The 18951-nt window shown below is 36.6% G+C and overlaps 1 protein-coding gene across 8 annotated transcripts in view; it reads left to right on the top strand.

The window, feature by feature from the left end:
• Positions 1–18951, top strand: part of ZMYM4 (zinc finger MYM-type containing 4) — a 176373-nt gene that overhangs the window by 96901 nt on the left and 60521 nt on the right. For 6 of the 8 annotated variants that reach the window (XM_082833567.1, XM_082833573.1, XM_082833572.1 and 3 more), the window contains 2 exons: positions 16659–17183; positions 18877–18938. In XM_082833567.1, the coding sequence (XP_082689693.1) occupies positions 16659–17183; positions 18877–18938 (587 nt within the window). Of the gene's footprint in view, positions 1–12867; positions 12926–16658; positions 17184–18876; positions 18939–18951 lie in introns of all 8 variants that reach the window. The other 2 variants (XM_082833568.1, XM_082833569.1) reach the window with 1 other exon arrangement.

Genomic DNA, 18951 nt, shown 5'->3' with positions numbered 1-18951 from the left:
TACAAAGTTGTTTATAATTTTTTCTTAATTTATTTTTACTCTCTAATGAAATCTTTAGTGCTCTTTTATTCCTGAGATTGGTAATTTATGTCATCTTCTCTTTGTCTCCTTTCCTCCCCCCTCAACTCTCTTTGTATTTTTTCATTAAAATATTTTAAGGGTAAAATACACAGAAACTAAAATTTACCATTTTATCATTTTTAAGTGTCCAGTTCAATAGTGTTAATTACACTCATGTTGTTGTGCAGCCAACCTCCATAACTTTTCATCTTGCACATCTGAAATTCTTTTTTAAAAAATATTTATTTATTTGTTTCGCTGTGCCTGGTCTTAGTTACGGCATGCGGGATCTTTGTTGCATTGTGTGGGATCCAGTTCCCTCACCAGGGATTGAACCCCTGCCCCCTGTATTGGGAGCGTGTATTCTTAGCCACTGGATCACCAGGGAAGTCCCCAAAACTGAACTAGACAGCTCCTTGTTTCTCCTTGCAGCTGTGTCAACCACCTTTTTACTGTCTGTATGAATTTGACTACTCTGGGTACCTCATATAAGTGGAGTCATAGTGTTTGTCTTTATGGGACTGGCTTATTTCATTTTGCATAATGAAGGTACATAATAAGGTACATAATTGAGGTACATCTATGTTGAAGCATGTGTCAGAATTTCTTTCCTTTTTTTTTTTTTTTTTTTGCTGTATGCGGGCCTCTCACTGCTGTGGTCTCTCCCGTTGCGGAGCACAGGCTCCAGACGCACAGGCTCAGCGGCCATGGCTCACGAGCCCAGCTGCTCTGCGGCATGTGGAATCTTCCCAGACCGGGGCACGAACCCATGTCCCCTGCATCGGCAGGCGGACTCTCAACCACTGCGCCCCCAGGGAAGCCCTTCTTTCCTTTTTTAAGGCCGAGTAATATTCCATTGTATGGATATATCACATTTTATCGGTTTATTCATCAGTGGACAGACACTTGGATTATTTCCATCTTTAAGTTATTGTGAATAATGCTGCAATGAACATGGTGTACCAATATAAATATCTCTTACAGACCCTGCTTTTAATTCTTTTCAGATCATATGGTAATTCTATTTTCAACTTTTTTAGGAACTGCCATACTGTTTTCCATAACAGCTGTACCATTTTGCATCCACACCACTAGTGCACAAGGGTTCCAATTTGTCCACATCCTCACCAGTGTGGTTATTTTTGTCCTTTTGATGGTAATCAGCCTACTGGGTGTGAGGTGTTATCTCATTGTAATTTTCATGTATATTTCCCAAATGATTGGTGATGTTGAACATTTTTTTCATGTACTTGTTTGCCTTTTGTACTTCTCTCTGTTATGGTCAGTTTGTCTAGGAGTTTATCAGTTTTGTTCTTTTTAAAGATCTTGCTCTTGGTTTCCTTAGTTTTTCTTCACTGTTTATTTTCTATTACACAGATTTTTCTTTTATCTTTACTTTTCCTTCTACTTTGTGCTTAATTTGATCTTTTTCTTGCTTCTGAAGCCAGAGGTTTAGGTCATAGATTTTAGAATTTTTCTTGATAGAAGTGTATAAATCCGTAAGTTTCCCTCTGAGGACTTCTTTTACTGCACTTCTCAAGTTTTGGTAAGTTGTGTTTTCATTGCCATTCAGTTCATATTTTCTAATTTTCCTTGTGATTTCTTCTTTGACTTATGGCTTTTTTTCAAAGAAGTATTTCTAAATATTTGGGGGTTTTCCACATGTGCTTTTGTTACTGAGTACATTTTGATCAAAGTAGATATTCTGTATGAGTTCCATTGTTTGATAATTTTACCATGCAATATTTCCATCATTTATCATGTGATCAGTGTTGGTGATTGTTCCATGTGTATTGGAAAAGAATGTGTTCTGCCATTTTGGGGTTAACATTTTATAAATGTCATTTAGGTTTAATTGATTGACAGCATCTTTTCAGGTCTTCTCTATTTTTCTTGATTTTCTGACTGTTCAATTACTGGCAGAGAAACGTTGAACCATTCATATATTACTGTGGGGTTACCTGTTTTTGCTTTTAATTCTGTCAGTTTCCAGTGTTCATTCTCTTGTTGAGATTCAGGTTTCCATCAGGTGTCTTTTTCCTTCTAGCTAAAGAACTTTAACATTTCTTGTCATGCAGGTCTGTTGGTAACATATTCTTTCAGCTTTCATCTAAAAATATTTTTATTTCATCTTCCTTTTTGAAGATTATTTTCTCTTGCAGAATTCTAGGTTGACAAGATTTTTTTCCTGGCACTTTTAGGTTCAACTGCTTTAGAAAGTATTTATTTCTTCAAATACCCATCTCTCCAACTCCAATTAAATATGTTAGCCTGCTTAATATTGTATCACATGTCTGACACTGTTATTTTTCAACCTTAAACTCTCTATGCTTCTTTCTATATAATTTTTTACTGCCCTTTCTTCCGGTTTCACTGTTATTTTCTTCTACATGGTCTAATGTGCAGTTAACTCATTCAGTTGATTTTTCATTTCAGCTATATTTTTCAGTTTAGATGCTTCTTTTTAAAAAATACGGTTTCTAATTTTATTCTCGTCAAGTTCATGTTTTCCATTAAATCTTTATACTTTCTTATAACTTTTCAAGTCCTTTGTGGTAATTCTAATTCCATCATTTGTATTATTTCCAGCCCCAATTCTGTTGGCTGAATTGTCTTCTGGTTATGGCTCTCATGTCTTGCTTTTTCAAATGTGTGATAATGTTTGATTGGATGCTGGGTTACACTGTTACATTGTTGAGTGTCAGATTATATTTTATATTCTATATTCTATTTCCTTTAGGAGTGTTGATTTTCATTCTGACATGCAGTTAGTTTGCTTTGGATCAGCTTGATCTTTTTGAGACTTTTTTTTAACATCTTTATTGGAGTGTAATTGCTTTACAATGTTGTGTTAGTTTCTGCGGTATAACAAAGTGAATCAGCTATATGTATACATATATCCCCATATACCCTGCCTCTTGTGCCTCCATCCCACCCTCCCTATCCCATCCTTCTAGGTGGTCACAAAGCAGTGAGCTGACCTCCCTCTGCTATGCAGCTGCTTCCCACTAGCTATCTATTTTACATTTGGTAGTTTATATATGTCAGTGCTACTCTCTCACTTCGTCCCAGCTTCCCCTCCCTCCCATGTCCTCAAGTCCATTCTCTACGTGTGCATCTTTATTCCTGTCCTGTCCCTATGTTCATCAGAACTATTTTTTTTTTTTAGATTCCATATATATGTGTTAGCATACAGTATTTATTTTTCTCTTTCTGACTTCACTGTGTATGAGAGACTCTAGGTCCATCCACCTCACTACAAATAACTCAATTTCTTTTCTTCTTATGGCTGAGTATTATTCCATTGTATATATGTGCCACATCTTCTTTATCCATTCATCAGTCGATGGACACTTAGGTTGCTTCCATGTCCTGGCTATTGTAAATAGAGCTGCAATGAACATTGTGGTACTTGACTCTTTTTGAATTATGGTTTTCTCAGGGTATATGCCCAGTAGTGGGATTGCTGGGTCAGATGGTAGTTCTGTTTTTAGTTTTTTAAGGAACCTCCATACTGTTTTCCTTAGTGGCTATATCAATTTACATTCCCACCAACAGTGCAAGAGGTATCCCTTTTCTCCACACCCTCTCCAGCATTTATTGTTTGTAGAGTTTTTGTTGATGGCCATTCTGACCAGTGTGAGGTGATCCCTCATTGTAGTTTTGATTTGCCTTTCTTTAATGATTAGTGATGTTGAGCATCCTTTCATGTGTTTGTTGGCAATCTGTATATCTTCTTTGGAGAAATGTCTCTTGAGCTCTTCTGCCCATTTGTGGATTTTTCTTTGATATTGTGCTGCTTGTAAATTTTGGAGATTAATCTTTTGTCAGTTGCTTCATTTTCAAATATTTCCTTCCATTCTTAGGGCTGTCTTTTCATCTTGTTTATAGTTTCCTTTGCTGTGCAAAAGCTTTTAAGTTTCATTAGGTCCCATTTATTTCTTTTTGTTTTTATTTCCATTTCTCTAGGAGGTGGGTCAAAAAGGATCTTGCTGTGATTTATGTCATAGAGTGTTCTGCCTATATTTTCCTCTAAGCATTTTATAGTGTCTGTCCTTACATTTAGGTCTTTAATCCATGTTGAGTTTACTTTTGTGTGTGGTGTTAGGGAGTGTTCTAATTTCATTCTTTTACATGTAGCTGTCCAGTTTTCCCAGCACCACTTATTGAAGAGGCTCTCTTTTCTCCATTGTATATTCTTGCCTCCTTTATCAAAAATAAGGTGACCACATGTGCATGGGTTTATCTCTGGGCTTTCTATCCTGTTCCATTGATCTATATTTCTGTCTTTTTGCCAGTACCATACTGTCTTGATTACTGTAGCTTTGTAGTATAGTCTGAAGTCCAGGAGCCTGATTCTTCCAACTCCGTTCTTCTTTCTCAAGATTGCTTTGGCTATTTGGGGTCTTTTGTGTTTCCATACAAATTGTGAAATTTTTTGTTCTAGTTTTGTGAAAAATGCCATTGGTAGTTTGATAGGGATTGCATTGAATCTGTAGATTACTTTGGGTAGTATATTCATTTTCACAATGTTGATTCTTCTAATCCAAGAACATGGTATATCTCTCCATGTGTTTGTATCATCTTTGATTTCTTTCATCAGTGTCTTATAGTTTTCTGCATACAGGTCTTTTGTCCCCTTAGGTAGGTTTATTCCTAGGTATTTTATTCTTTTTGTTGCAATGGTAAATGGGAGTGTTTCCTTAATTTTTCTTTCAGCTTTTTCATCATTAGTGTATAGGAATGCCATAGATTTCTGTGCATTAATTTTGTATCCTGCTAGTTTACCAAATTCATTTATTAGCTGTAGTAGTTTTCTGGTAGCATCTTTAGTATTTGAGACTTGTTTTTAAAACTTTTTAGGGCAGCTCTAGGATTGGCCTTACTTTAGAATTAGTTTAGCCCTACTTTTATTTCATTTTTTAAAATATTTACTTATTTATATTTTTGGCTGCACCGGGTCTTAGTTGTAGCACACGGGATCTTCGTTGACGCCTGCGGGGTGTTTATTTGCAGCATGCAGGATCTTTTCATTGCGGCATGCAGGATCTAGTTCCCTGACCAGGGATCGAGCCCTGGCCCCCTGCATTGGGAGTGTGGAGTCTTAACCACTGGACCACCAGGGAAGTCCCCCTAGCCCTACTTTTAAGGTGCCATTTTTCAGAGGTCTCCATTGATGCTCCCAGTTGTTTGACCAGGTCTCTTTTTCTTTTGTAAAGATAGACTTTAATTTTTAGAACATTTTTTAAGTTCAGAGCAAAATTGAGCAGAATGTACAGAGTTCCCATATGTTCCCTTACATCACACAAGCATAACCTTCCCCACTGTCTCATGTGTGGTTTACTGTTCTGGCAAAGAATTTCTAGTCCTCTTTCAGTGGGTCTTTGTCTTTTCTTTGGTAATCTGTCCTGCAAATACCAGCTCCTTTAGCTTTCTCAGTCTGTTGTCTCCCCAGTTTATTGAGACTGGTGTTCTCTACTTGAGTTTTTCCTCTCTATACTGGAACTTGCTATATGTTCCCAGGCAGAAAGCCTAGGACAGTCACCTCGTTAGTTCGTTTTCTCAGAGATCATAGTCTTTTGTTGATTGTTGTCCATACTTTGAATACATTGGTTTTATATATTTTGTCAAGCTTTTTATTCACAACAGGAGGATTATTCTTCTATCAGTACTGTGCCACAGCTGGAAGTAGAGTTTTATGACAGTGGATTGTAGCTAGTGCCTAATTTACAATTTCTTTGTTCTAAATCATTAAAAAATTTTTTTTAATTTTATTTTTTGTTTTATTTTTGTCTGCTTTGGGTCTTCGTTGCTGCGTGCGGGCTTTTCTGTAGTTGTGGTGAGCAGGGGCTACTCTTTGTTGCGGTGCACGAGCTTCTCATGCAGCGGCTTCTCCTTTTGGAGCATGGGCTCTAGGCATGCGGGCTTCGGTAGTTGTGGCACTCAGGTTCAGTAGTTGTGGCTCGCAGTCTCTAGAGCACTGGCTTAGTAGTTGTGGCACTCGGGCTTAGTTGCTCCACGGCATGTAGGATCTTCCTGGACCAGGGCTTGAACTCATGTCCCCTGTCTTGGCAGGTGGATTCTTAACCACTGAGCCACCAGGGAAGCCCTGTTCTAAATCATTTTAGATATAGCTCACAAATAGTTCTGGAGATAATTGCCCTAAGGACTTTCCTAGGCCTGTTTAGCTTCATATGATTTTCTGGCATGATGCAGTTATACTGTGTGAACTACACTCAGCAATATTCCTGTAGGTAGGGCTCAGGAAATCTTTTCTGAAAAAGACCAAATAGTAAACATTTAAGCTCTGTTGGGTGTAGTCAGAAAACATGGTGTCCTGTGTATTCTTCTCTTCCTCCTCTTCCTCCCTTCCCCTCCCCTCTCTTTTGTCTTCTTTCTTCTACTCTCTCAAAAATGTAGTAACTATTTTTAGCTCAGGGGCCATCCCTTGGTCAAGGGTTGTAGTTTACCAACCCCTACTATAAAATTGTTCAAGTAGGACTTTTTCTTTCTTTGTTTAAATCTCTGTTGACCATTGTCGCAGGTAATATGTGCCAGTAGAATTGGTGTATCTTGTGTTTAATGAGTTCATGAGAGTAACAGTGTGGAATTGTTAGAAGTTTACTAATGCCATTGAAGGGGGAAAAGTGCAAGTTACTATGTTTCTGCAGTTTTAAAGCCCTTAAAAAATGATTATTTGAACGTTGCATTTTTTCCTGGTTAAAAGGGATAAAAATTTAGGTTCAGGACTGGAACAGATCCTTGTTTATCTGTAAATATGTTAGAGAAGTTTTAGAATTTGCAGGAATGTTGTAGAACTGTGGTTTGGGACACAGTTGGAACTGTCTCTCCATACCTCTGGTGTAGTGCTTCTGCAACTATTAGCATAAATTACTTTTGCTTTTGTTTTGTTAAAATTTCATTGTTTTCTACTTATAGAAGAAATACGTTTTCTGAAATGTTATAAAAACATATAAACATTTTATTCCATTAAAATGTACAACATTCTTTTGTAGTGATATGCTTCAGTTTTAATAGACCCTGGACAATTTTTAGGTACATGCCGAATATATCCATTTATAGATGTCTCTGATCTTCTTGATCATTGCTTTCAGAGCACTGTAAATGTCAATGAGTAAAGTCTGTTGTATTTATTTCAGTTGTCCTCATAGTGAAGAAGAAATAGTTAATGTGTTTTACTTTATAATGTGTGTTAAATTATATTTTAGCTTTAATAGTGTACAAGTGGACTATTGAAATTAGTAAAACGTAACTGATTTCTGTTAGAGGTGTTTCAAGTGTTCATATTTGTTAATCACCTTTTAGTAAATGATAAAATCAAGTTCTAAGTATTCCACCGGTTTCAAACTGTTTTTTCCCCACTGTGGGAACAAATAAAAGCAAAAATTAGTGAAAGTAAGTTCTGTGAATCTCACTTATGAGTCTCATCCCTCCTCATTGAATATATAGAATGAACAGTGGCATACCTTAATAGTATGCCACAGTAACAGCACATATTTAAATGAAAACAAGAAAAGAGAGCTGTAATCTTTAGTCATGATTCCCTTATGAAACTAATTCATCTTCATTAGTACTTAACATGGGTTGTTTGTGAACTGTCATAAATGGTTCATCTCTGGTGTGGTAGAGCATTTAGTGGGTCATCTTTGTTGGTATAACATTCAAAGGGATGGTTGACCACTTGGGGTTTTGTGGAAGAAATTCAACCATCTCATAAGAGATTGGACTTGATGAATCTGAAGTTCGCTGTTCAGCCTCTAAGTACAGTGATTTATTACCTGCAGTTTATTTATGGCTGGTTCATAAAAAACTAGAGCCTGGGGCTTCCCTGGTGGCGCAGTGGTTGAGAGTCCGCCTGCCGATGCAGGGGACACGGGTTCGTGCCCCGGTCTGGGAAGATCCCACGTGCCGCGGAGCGGCTGGGCCCGTAAGCCATGGCCGCTGGGCCTGCGCGTCCGGAGCCTGTGCTCTGCAGTGGGAGGGGCCGCAGCAGTGAGAGGCCCGCGTACCGCAAAAAAAAAAAAAAAAACAAAAAACTAGAGCCTGTCACTCAAAGTGTGATAGGGCATCAGCAGTATTAGCATCACCTGAGAGTATGTTAGAAGTCAGATCCTTGGCTGCCACCCTTGACCTACTGAACCAGAATCTTTAGAAGTGGAGCTCAGGAATCCATTTCCAAGCTCACCAAGAGATTCTGTTATCCAGTAATTGTTGAGAAGCATTGTTTAGTTCAGTGATCCTCAAGCATTATTGTGCATCAGAAGCAAAATTATCTTAGGGGTGCTTGTTTTTGTTTTGTTTAAGACATTTTTAAAAATTGAGATAAAATTGACATATAACATTGTATTAGTTTTAGGTATACAACACAATGATTTGCTGTATATATATATTGCAAAATGATTATCATAATACATTTAGTTAACATCCATTACCTCTGTTTTTTTAAAATTTTGAAACACTGTTAGAAGTATATTTTACATTGAGACCTACTTGTGTGTGTGTGTGTGTGTGTGTGTGTGTGTGTGTGTGTATAGGTGTTTTGTAGCATTACTTGTTGTCACTCTGAATTATGTTCTTTGTTTTCTATTCTAGCCTATTTAAAAAAAACAAATCATGGCCCTGGCTCACTAATGGGTTGATGCTTGGAGTTTGAAAGAACACTGGATTGTTGTGTTTCACTTATTGTCCTATTTTCATGAAAAGTTTTCTGTTGGTTATTGGCCTGTTAGTAGCTAAGATTCTTTTTCAGCTTAGGATCATAATTAGGAATTACCATTCTTCTTGTTACTGTAAATTGTGCCTCATTGAGAATGAGGATCTGTCACTAAGGGAAGAAGCTAGAGTGGCTATTGAGGAGCATCTAGTAGTTTCAGACAAAGACAACTTGATTCAGCTCTTGATGAATTGCATGCTTACCAAGAGTCAGTTGTTCCCAAACCTGTTTATTCGAGTAGTACTTGTCATTGTAATTAAATAATTTTTATTGTACCATTTTGACACTAATAAAATTTCCTCTGAAAAGTAGATTGTTGTTTCTGTGAATAATTTTAATGCTTTAGAAAGACTTAGTAGGTAAAGTCAGTAAAAAGGTGGAGGGGCAAGTGTCTTTATTTTCTCATTCCATTTAAAAAAACATATTTATTATTTATTTATTTAATTTATCTTTGGCTACATGGGGTCTTAGTTGCGGCACGTTGCAGCACGAGGGCTTCTCTCTAGTTGTGGCATGAGGGTTTTCTTTTCTCTAGTTGTGGCATGTGGGATCCAGGGCGTGTGGGCTCTGTAGTTGTGGCGTGTGGGTTCCAGACCGTGTGGGCTCTGTAGTTTGTGGCATGCAGGCTATCTCTAGTTGAGGCCCGTGAGCACAGCAGTTGTGGCGTGAGGGCTTAGTTGCCCCATGGGCACGTGGGATCTTTGTTCCCTGACCAGGGATCAAACCTATGTCCCCTGCATTGTAAGGCGGATTCTTTACCACTGGACCACCAGGGAAGTCCCTCATGCCATTTTAAAGAACCCAAAGTTGCAATCATGAAGATTGCATTATGGCTGTGATTTGTTCAAGAAAGAACTCAAATTAGCATACCCATTTCCAAAGTCTTGATTGATCATCATTGATTGGCCAAGGTGCTTTTTTATATATTCCAAATAAAAATAAATGTTTAAGGCATGTACGTTTCATTTTTAAGATTCCTGACTTCATTGGTCAATGATTGGCCCATCTGCGTTTTTATATATTCCAAGTAAAAATAAATGTTTAAGGCATGTACATTTCATTTTTAAGATTCCTGACTTTATTGTACTTGACTGCATTCCTGATCTTATAGTTTAAAGAGGCTTTTATTATTTAGGAGATTGTATTTTATTGAAAATAAATCATCTCTTAGAAACAAAATGCAGATTTAAGTTTTTATTTAAGATGAACCAAGATTACCTCATTTTTATGCTTATTATTTGTTTTGCATTCTTTGGAGTTTGTGTTTTTTTTTTCTTTTGATCCTTTGTTTCTTTATATAAGAGAGGAAAACAGTGTCAGAGAATTGTTAAAGAACCATAACTTCTGAACTTAAAATTATAATTGATATTAGTTTAGTTCTGAAAATTATCCTTTGATTAAAACAAAAATGTATGGAAGTAATTGAGTAATATATTGGCAATGAAAGTAACTAACAGCCCTTTCATAATGTTCATCTATGTGGGTTCCTTGTTGGTGGTTGTACCTTAAAATGAAATGATTCTTCTGTATAGTATATAAATATCAGTATGCCACTAAAGCGAGGACAAGGAGTAAAAGTTGATTTGACATCATGAAATTTACTTTCATTATCAGACACAAATATTGTACTTAAATTGCTTAAAATAACTTTTATTCTCCTTTTACAAAATCTAACAACTTACCTGCATTTAACCCATGTGCTCCTTTCATTCTTTCACAAAGGAAAATTATGTACTGATCACGTGCCCTGATTTTCCCTCTGAACTTACTAATTATTCCCTCTTTTTTTTAATTAATTTTTTTATTGGAGAATAGCTGATTTACAGTGTTGTGTTAGTTTCTGCTGTAGAGCAAAGTGAGTCAGTTATACATACACATATATCCACTCTTTTTTAGATTCTATTCCCATAGTTATTCCTTCTTTATTGGATCATTTCCATGAGTATACTGTCAGCTGTAATAGTCTCCATCTTTAGAAAAACAATCTCACCAAAAAAAAGAAAAAAAACCCAAAAATACAAAGTCAGAAAAACTTTTCACTCCAGATTTTAGTCCAGTTTCTGCTCATTTTCTTTAATTTAGAGCAAAACTCCTCTAAAGAGTTGTTTGTATTTAAGTTTCCCCAGTTCTCTCCTCTCAGTCTGTTTATGGGATCACCCCACTCCAGCTTTTGTGTACCCATTTTTTCACTGATACAGCTCTTGTCAAGGAAGAAGTTTGTTTCATCTTTCCCAGTATTAATAATCAATCTTCAGTCTTCATTTTATGTGTTATCTCAACAACATTCATTATGGTTGGCCACTTCTTTCTTATTGAAATATTTTCTTCACTTCTATAACATCACCCACCTAATTTTCCTCCTACCTCATTGGCTGTTCCATTTTAGCCTCTTTCTCTGATTCCTTCCTTTCTACAGATTTCTAAAAGTTGAAGTATCTCAAGACTCTCAGCTCTCTTCCATCAGTAATAAGTACAGTCACTAGGTGATCTTGACTAGTCCCATGAACTTCATTGATGACTCCCAAATTTATGTCATTTCTTGGCAAGAGTCTCCTCTTTAACTCTTTAATACGTCCAATTGCCTTCTTGATATCTCCATTTGAAGGTTTAATAAGGTTCTCAAAATTAATGGGTCCAAACGAAACTATTCATTCTACCCCTCTCAGTCTGTTACTCCCTTAGTGTTTACATCTCAAGAAATGGCACCCTGTTGTGCTCTTTTTGACTTTTTATATTCAGCTTCTCATGTACCAAGAAATGCCTCTACTTTCAAATTATACCCAAATCTGACTACTCTTTCTCACATCCACCATTACTATCCTGGTCTTAGCCACCAGTTTTCCCTTGGATTATTGCATTAGCCTCCTTTGTGGTGTTCTTCCTTCCCTTCTTCACTCCCTGTAACATTTAACAGCCTTAAAGTACTCCTGCAGAAGCTGGGGTGTTCCTTGTAAAACGTAAATCATGGAATTCCTCTTTGGGATCTTTTTTGTGGTTTGCAGATTCCTAATATATGTATCCTCTGGCTTTTTCTCTTTTGTCATTTTTAAGCACTCTTCCTCATGCCTGTTCAATTCCAGCCCTATATTCCTTGCTTTCCCTCAAACATACCAAGCCTGTTCACAGTGTCTAAAAACTAGCTAGAAATCTTCTGTGAGAAATTTGCTTTCAAGTGTTTCATTATCTACTGTGATCCCCAAATATAATTTTAGTGTTGCATTTTTTCTGTAGATGTAGACTCTGAGAAACAGAAGCTATTTCTTTTTTTTTTTTTTTGCGGTACGCGGGCCTCTCACTGTCGTGGCCTCTCCCGTTGCAGAGCACAGGCTCTGGACGCGCAGGCTCAGCGGCCATGGCTCACGAGCCCAGCCGCTCCGCGGCATGTGGGATCCTCCCGGACCGGGGCACGAACCCGTGTCCCCTGCATCGGCAGGCGGACTCTCAACCACTGTGCCACCAGGGAAGCCCAGAAGCTATTTCTTTTATTTGGGCCACAAGAATGAGTACAATTGTGTTCCATTTAATTATATATATTAAAATATAACTAACATAATTTAATCTCATAAGATTTTATGCAGCCTACAGATTTATTGTGTGATAACTAGCAAAATTGCAAATTCAAATTAGATGCTTTATTAGAAATTGCCATCTCTGAAAAAGCTTGAGTGCACTCAAATAAGGATAAAAAATTTTTTTTCAATAGACAATAGATGCATGTGCTTCAAAACTCAAGATACAGAAGGATATGCTTTGAAGAGTTAGTGTTTCTGTCTTATAGCCACCTGATTCTGGTGTCACAGAAAATCAGTGGAAGGTATTTTAATGTATAAACAATTGTACATACACATAAATTATAAAACATACAGCAGTGGTAGGATAACATATATATGTATATTCTTCCTCACTCAGATATTTTTACTAATTGACCCTGAGAACTCGTATAAAGTTGCCTCATTCTTTTTAACAGCTATATGATATTCCATTATAGGTATGTACTGTAATTAATTGAGCCTCACTGTTGAACAGATAGGCTGTTTCCAGTCTTTGCTGCTTATACATGTTCTTTTTCATAGATCTTTTGAGAAATATCTGTAGGATAAGTTCTTAGAAGTTGAATTGCTGGATCAAGAGGTATGTGTATTTAAAGTATCATGAATATTTGCCTGATTGCTCTTTTTTACGACTGTACCATTTTATACTTCCTCTAATAGTATTCTACTACAGGGATTGGCAGACTTTTTTTCTGTTAAGGGCCACATAGTAAATATTAATATTTTAGGCTTTTCAGCTCACATACGGTCTATGCCACACTCTTCTTTGTATACTTTTCTGGCCTCAGGTCATAGTCTGGCAGCTTTGGCCAATAGCATAGCTGCCAGGCTGTTATCAAAACCTTTTGTCTTTTATCAGCCTGCTGTATGAACCTGTTATCTAATTGCATTATTAATTTGCATTTCACTTATGAGCAAAGTTCAACCTTAGTGTTTCCTTTCCTGTGAAATGTTTGTTCAGATCCTTTGCTTTTACAAATGTATTTGGTTTTTGGTATCTTTATTGAACTATGAGTCTTAATCTTTATCCATTAGGGAAATGACCTTTCGTGATATAAAGTGCAGTAAAATGTTTTCAACAACTTTGTCTTTAATCTTTTGGTTTGGGTTATGTTTTCTTTAGGAATTTTTTTATAGTCACATTTGGTCTTTTATTCAGTAAATCAGTCTTTTATTCTAGGTTTTGTCATTCTTAGAGAGGTTTTTCCTCTAAAAATAATTCTTCCATGGTTTTTTTAATACTAGTGTTTTATTTTCTATGTCTAAACCTTAAATACATCCGGAAGTTATTTTGGTATGAGTTAGGGATCCAGTTTTTTCAGGTGGTTACCTTTTTTCCCAGTACCATATCCTGAATTAAAACATAGAGATTTTGGAAGTTGCTTGCAATGTTACTTTTTAGTTGACTTCTTATATACTGTAGAACTTAGATTAAACTGTTGATCACACAAAGTGCATATTTCATGCATGAAACAGTTACTGAGCATATGCTGTGTGGTCAGGTAGTAAGGATAAACTGTTGTAAAGAGGAGGTTCTAACCCTGACCTTTAGCTGCTTACAGTCTGGCAAATTTATCACACTATATGTATGTGTGTGTTTTAACACCCTGCTCCTTTATTTTATTTTATTATTATTATTTTTTTTGCGGTACACGGGCCTCTCACTGTTGTGGCCTCTCCCGTCGCGGAGCACAGGCTCCGGACGCGCAGACTCAGCGGCCATGGCTCACGGGCCCAGCCGCTCCGCGGCATGTGAGATCTTCCCGGACCGGGGCACGAACTCGTGTCCCCTGCATCAGCAGGCGGACTCTCAACCACTGCGCCACCAGGGAAGCCCCACCCTGCTCCTTTATTTATATTTTCTCCTTAACCTTCTATTATTATGAAAATTTTCAACTAGAACAGTTGGAAGAACAGTATAGTGAATATAGTTTTGTGCATGCTCTCTCATCCCTCCCTGCTTTTCTCTCTGTAGTTTTTTTTTTTTTTTTTTTGCGGTATGTGGGCCTCTCACTGCTGTGGCCTCTCCCGTTGCGGAGCACAGGCTCCGGACGCGCAGGCTCAGCGGCCATGGCTCACGGGCCCAGCCGCTCCGCAGCATGTGGGATCCTCCCAGACCGGGGCACGAACCCGTGTCCCCTGCATCGGCAGGCAGACTCTCAACCACTGCGCCACCAGGGAAGCCCTTCTCTCTGTAATATATATACTATGTGAAAGTAAGTTGTAGAAATTCCTAAGATTTTATTAGCATCCTTGTTTGAATTACTTAGTTAAGTGAAAATGGTGATTTTCTAATTTTATTATTTCCTCCATTTGTCTCTTTTTCTGGTTCGCTGAGGAGAGGGAATCATAGCTATCTTTTTCATCTAGCATAGTACTTATCACGGAGTGATTTCCTAATAAATAAGTGCTGAATGAATGAGTGAGTACTTTAGGCTGTGGGATGTTATTGAAGGATTTCAAGTGAAGGTATAATGTAGAATGATTAATGGTGTAGAAAGATAATTCTGATGTCTTTATGGAGGAGAGCAACTTGAAGAAAGCTTTTGTTTGGACCCTGTATCAGTTAGAACTTGATTATAAGTAATCCAACTCAAATCAAATCAGCTTGAACAAAAAGAGGAATTTATCCTGGATCATGGAACCCAGGGAATGATTTGAAGATCCAGCCACACAAAGGGTTCATCTGGGCTTCAGGAACAAATAAAAGCAAGGCTGTCGGTGCCACTAATATTTTTAGTCTTTGCTTCACTCTGTGTTTTTACCAGTTCTAGTTTGTCTGCTCATGGACCAATTAAATATGGTTTCAGGGCAGGATTTGTAAGAATATGGTTGCCTCCTAGATATCATGTGGATTGAGTTAGTACACTGTTAACAGGAAGAGATGTGGAGTGTTGGAATGGTACCAAGTGGAGGAGATGGATTTGAGAGAGATATTAATTAATACAGTTTGCAGAATTTGTCCAAGGGGAAGGAGAATTGGAGTGATTCTCTTTTTTATCTTGAGCAAATTGCTGACTTGGTGATGCTGTTAATTAAATGACGGGAAAACAAGAAAGTATGCTTGGAACGGGAACATGATGTATTTGGTTTTAGAAGTGCTAAGTTAAAGGTCCCTAGGGGACCTATAGAAGCTAATTGAATATAGATATCTGAAGTTTGGAAGAAAGGTCTAAGCTAAAACGCTTAGGAAGTCAACAGCAAAAGTCAAGGCTATAGTGGTGAATAAAATAGTCTGAGTGTATGAAATGAGACGAGAATTGGAATATTGAGCACATAAAGCAGAGGAAGAGACATATGAAATAAATTAATAGGACAATTATAAAACTAGGGAACAATACAAAAAAACCAAAGGTATTTTATCTAGGAGGGATATGCCACATAAGGATTGAAAAAATAATTGGACTTGACCATGAGGAAATCATTGATGATCTTAATGAGAGAAGTTCCGATGCGAAGTTGGGAACCAGATTGCATTAAGTTCAAAGGATTAATGACTGGGAGATGAAGTAGAAACAAACCAATGTAAACTTTTTCCCTAGGAGTTTGTGAAAGAAAGGTGAATTAGGTCAGGAAAAAGAAATAACAGGGCTGAGTTTTTTTTGTTTGTTTTATTTGGGGATGGAAGAGACTTTAGCAAGTAGTTTTGAACAGTAAACAGTTTTTAATATATATTCTGGCTTGGATAAATTTTATTTTTATGTTTAAATATTTACCATTATAAACATTAACTGCTGTAAGTGTTTATTAGAGTTAGTGCAGAGAAATTAGGACTCTGAGGTCAGAGATCTGGGTTCTAATCTCAGCTCCCCAGAGTAGTCTCTATGATAACTATAATTATCACTTTTATATTCCCTTCTATGTGTCAGTCACTGTGTTATTAGGCCCTTTTTACATACTGTCATTAAACCTCACCACAAATTAATCTCCAAGGTGAGTATTACACTGTTTTACAGATAAAGAAGCCTGAGCGTTTACTTCTCAGGATCACATAGATTTTCAGTTAATCATGCTATGATTCCAACACAGATATGTCTAATTCTGAAGTTGGTGCTCTTTTTTTCTATATTGCATTGACTTTCTTTCTAACCTGAAATAGTTTCTCAAGTTTTACGTCCCTATTTCCTTATCTGTCAGATAGGGATATTTTATCTGTCACACCTATATCAAAGTGCTAATTGAATACCACAGTATTATTATCTATATTTTGTTTGAAAAGAAAAAATATATATTTGGTTAAATGCCAGACAGACCTTATAAATATGGTCATCTTTAGCACTATCATTTGTCTAAACAGTATTTTACTTTTTAAGGTGGTGGTATCATGGATACAGAAATGTCTGAAGATATAGACCACAACTTAACTCCTACCCTTGACAGCATGTCTTATGGAATGCCGAATCAAACAGGATCTGAAAATTCATTGCTGGATGAAGATGATTATTTTTTGAACTCTGGGGATCTTGCAGGAATTCCAGTCGTTGGTAGTGACAATGAGGATGAACAGGATTTTAGTTCAAAGGACAATCTTGTTTCTTCAATTCATACTGATGATAGCTTGGAAGTAGAGAGAAGAGTCACACAGCATGAATCAGACAATGAAAATGAAATACAGATTCAAAATAAATTAAAAAAAGACTTTCCTAAACAATTTGATCAGGTTTCTGTCTTTAAATCAATACGGAAAGATTTTAGTCTAGTAAGAGAAAACAGCAAAGAGACTTTTTCTGGAAAGGAGAAAAATAGAGACCTAACTTATCTTGAACGTGAAAAACGGTTGGATAAACCCCATAAAGAGTTGGATTCAAGGTTGAAAAGCAGTTTTTTTGATAAAGCAGGTAATAATTGTTGGAATAGAGCCATAAAACACAATAAATAACGTACTGATAATAATACAGCTTTTATTACTTCTGATGCTAAGCAAAGTATGAACAGTTAAATTCATTGTAAGCTTGTCATTTTTCTTTTATCCTTGTTCTTTGCAGAGTGACTGAATTTCTCCCAGTAACTATTGGTAATGGTATAAATGGTTGAAAAATAGCTCTAAACCTCATTTCTCCCTCCCCTGGTTGCAATATTTTGATGAGAAGGCAAGATACTCGAATCACCTGTTCATTTTCTTTGGTTGAACATTGGAACCTGAAGTTGGATTTAACTTCTTTGTGCTGTAAGCACTAATTCAAACTGCTGTCCCACCAATTAGTCCAAATTAGGGAGGGTTTTTCTTTTTGATAACATTTCTATTTTATGTTTTAGAAGTTTCTTGAGACTCCTCTTGAGCCTCTTTGCCCAGCGTACCCTATACTTAGCTTCAGTTCCATTCTTGAATATATACATTTTCTTATTTCTGTGCCTCTCTTTCCTCCTGCTGTTCCATTTGCCTGAATGTCGTTTTCTCTCTTTGTATATATGCCTGTAAAAGTGCTTCTTATTCAACAACACCTAACTCATAAACCTCTTCTGCCCTATGGTCATCCCTAACCTCTCTACATCAAGAATGTTTGTTTCCTTATCTATATTTCCATAGCATTTTGTTTATGCCTCATTATTTATAGTACTTATCACACGGTATTATAGTTCTATTTGTTTTGCCTTACGTGCTAGTGTAGGAGTTTATTGAGGGCCAGATTGTATCTTATTCATCTTTGTGTTCTTGGGGCCTAATGTGGTGTAGTGAAAATAGTAATATTTCAATAAATGTTCAATAGGTGTGAAAGAAAGCTTGGTAGAATATACCAATCCTTATATTTCTTTTGACAGTGTAGGAAAACTATGATTGAAAGAACAAATCAGTATTGTTAAAAATAACAATTAATTTAAGTATCCATTATGTACAAGACTCTACAAGGGTATACTGTATTTTTCAGTATATATTATTCAATATGTATTTTCAGTATCCCTATGAGGGATAAATTTTAAGGGTACTTATCTTCAAGGAACATAGTGTCTAATAGCAGAAGGGACAAGACAAGTCAAGTAGCAGAAGTGTTAACGACCAGTTGAATAGCATAAAACTTAATTTATAATTAAAGACAGTAGTAGAAGAGTTTGTTATAAGGCAGCATAATAAAATTTCTATCAAATAACTGAAACTGTTTTAGGTATTCTTAGGAGAGAGATGATTTTTAACTCAGTGGACAAGGGCAGGTTTTATAGAGGAGAGGTGAATTTTGAACTGAGCTGAGTCTGGAAGACTGTATAAATATTAGGATAGAGGGGACTTGGAATGATATAAGCAGAAATGGGGAAGAACAAACATAAGTAATTTTCAGAACATAGTGGATAATGTAACTACTTTATTTAGGTTTGAACAAGGAAAGAGCATGAGGCAAGGCTAAAAGTTAGATGGGGCCAGATTGTTTTGAGTGAAACTACCTTTTGGGTATTTTTGGTACCCATTTCACTCTAATGAGCAGCTTCATTGGAAAAGAGAGGTGATTATCAAATGATAGCTTTTTAGGTCACTCTTTGTAAGATTTGTTATTCATATACATGTGTTTGTTTTGTTTTGTTTTGTTTTTCTTTCAATAGCTAATCAAGTTGAAGAAACATTACATACCCATTTACCACAAACCCCAGAAACAAACTTTAGGGTAAGTTTTCAGT

This window comes from Leucopleurus acutus (assembly GCF_964270905.1).
Source record: "Leucopleurus acutus genome assembly, chromosome: 2".
Lineage (NCBI taxonomy): Eukaryota > Metazoa > Chordata > Mammalia > Artiodactyla > Delphinidae > Leucopleurus > Leucopleurus acutus.
Note: the sequence above shows the minus strand (reverse complement) of the source record. Positions and strands in the feature narration are given on the sequence as shown.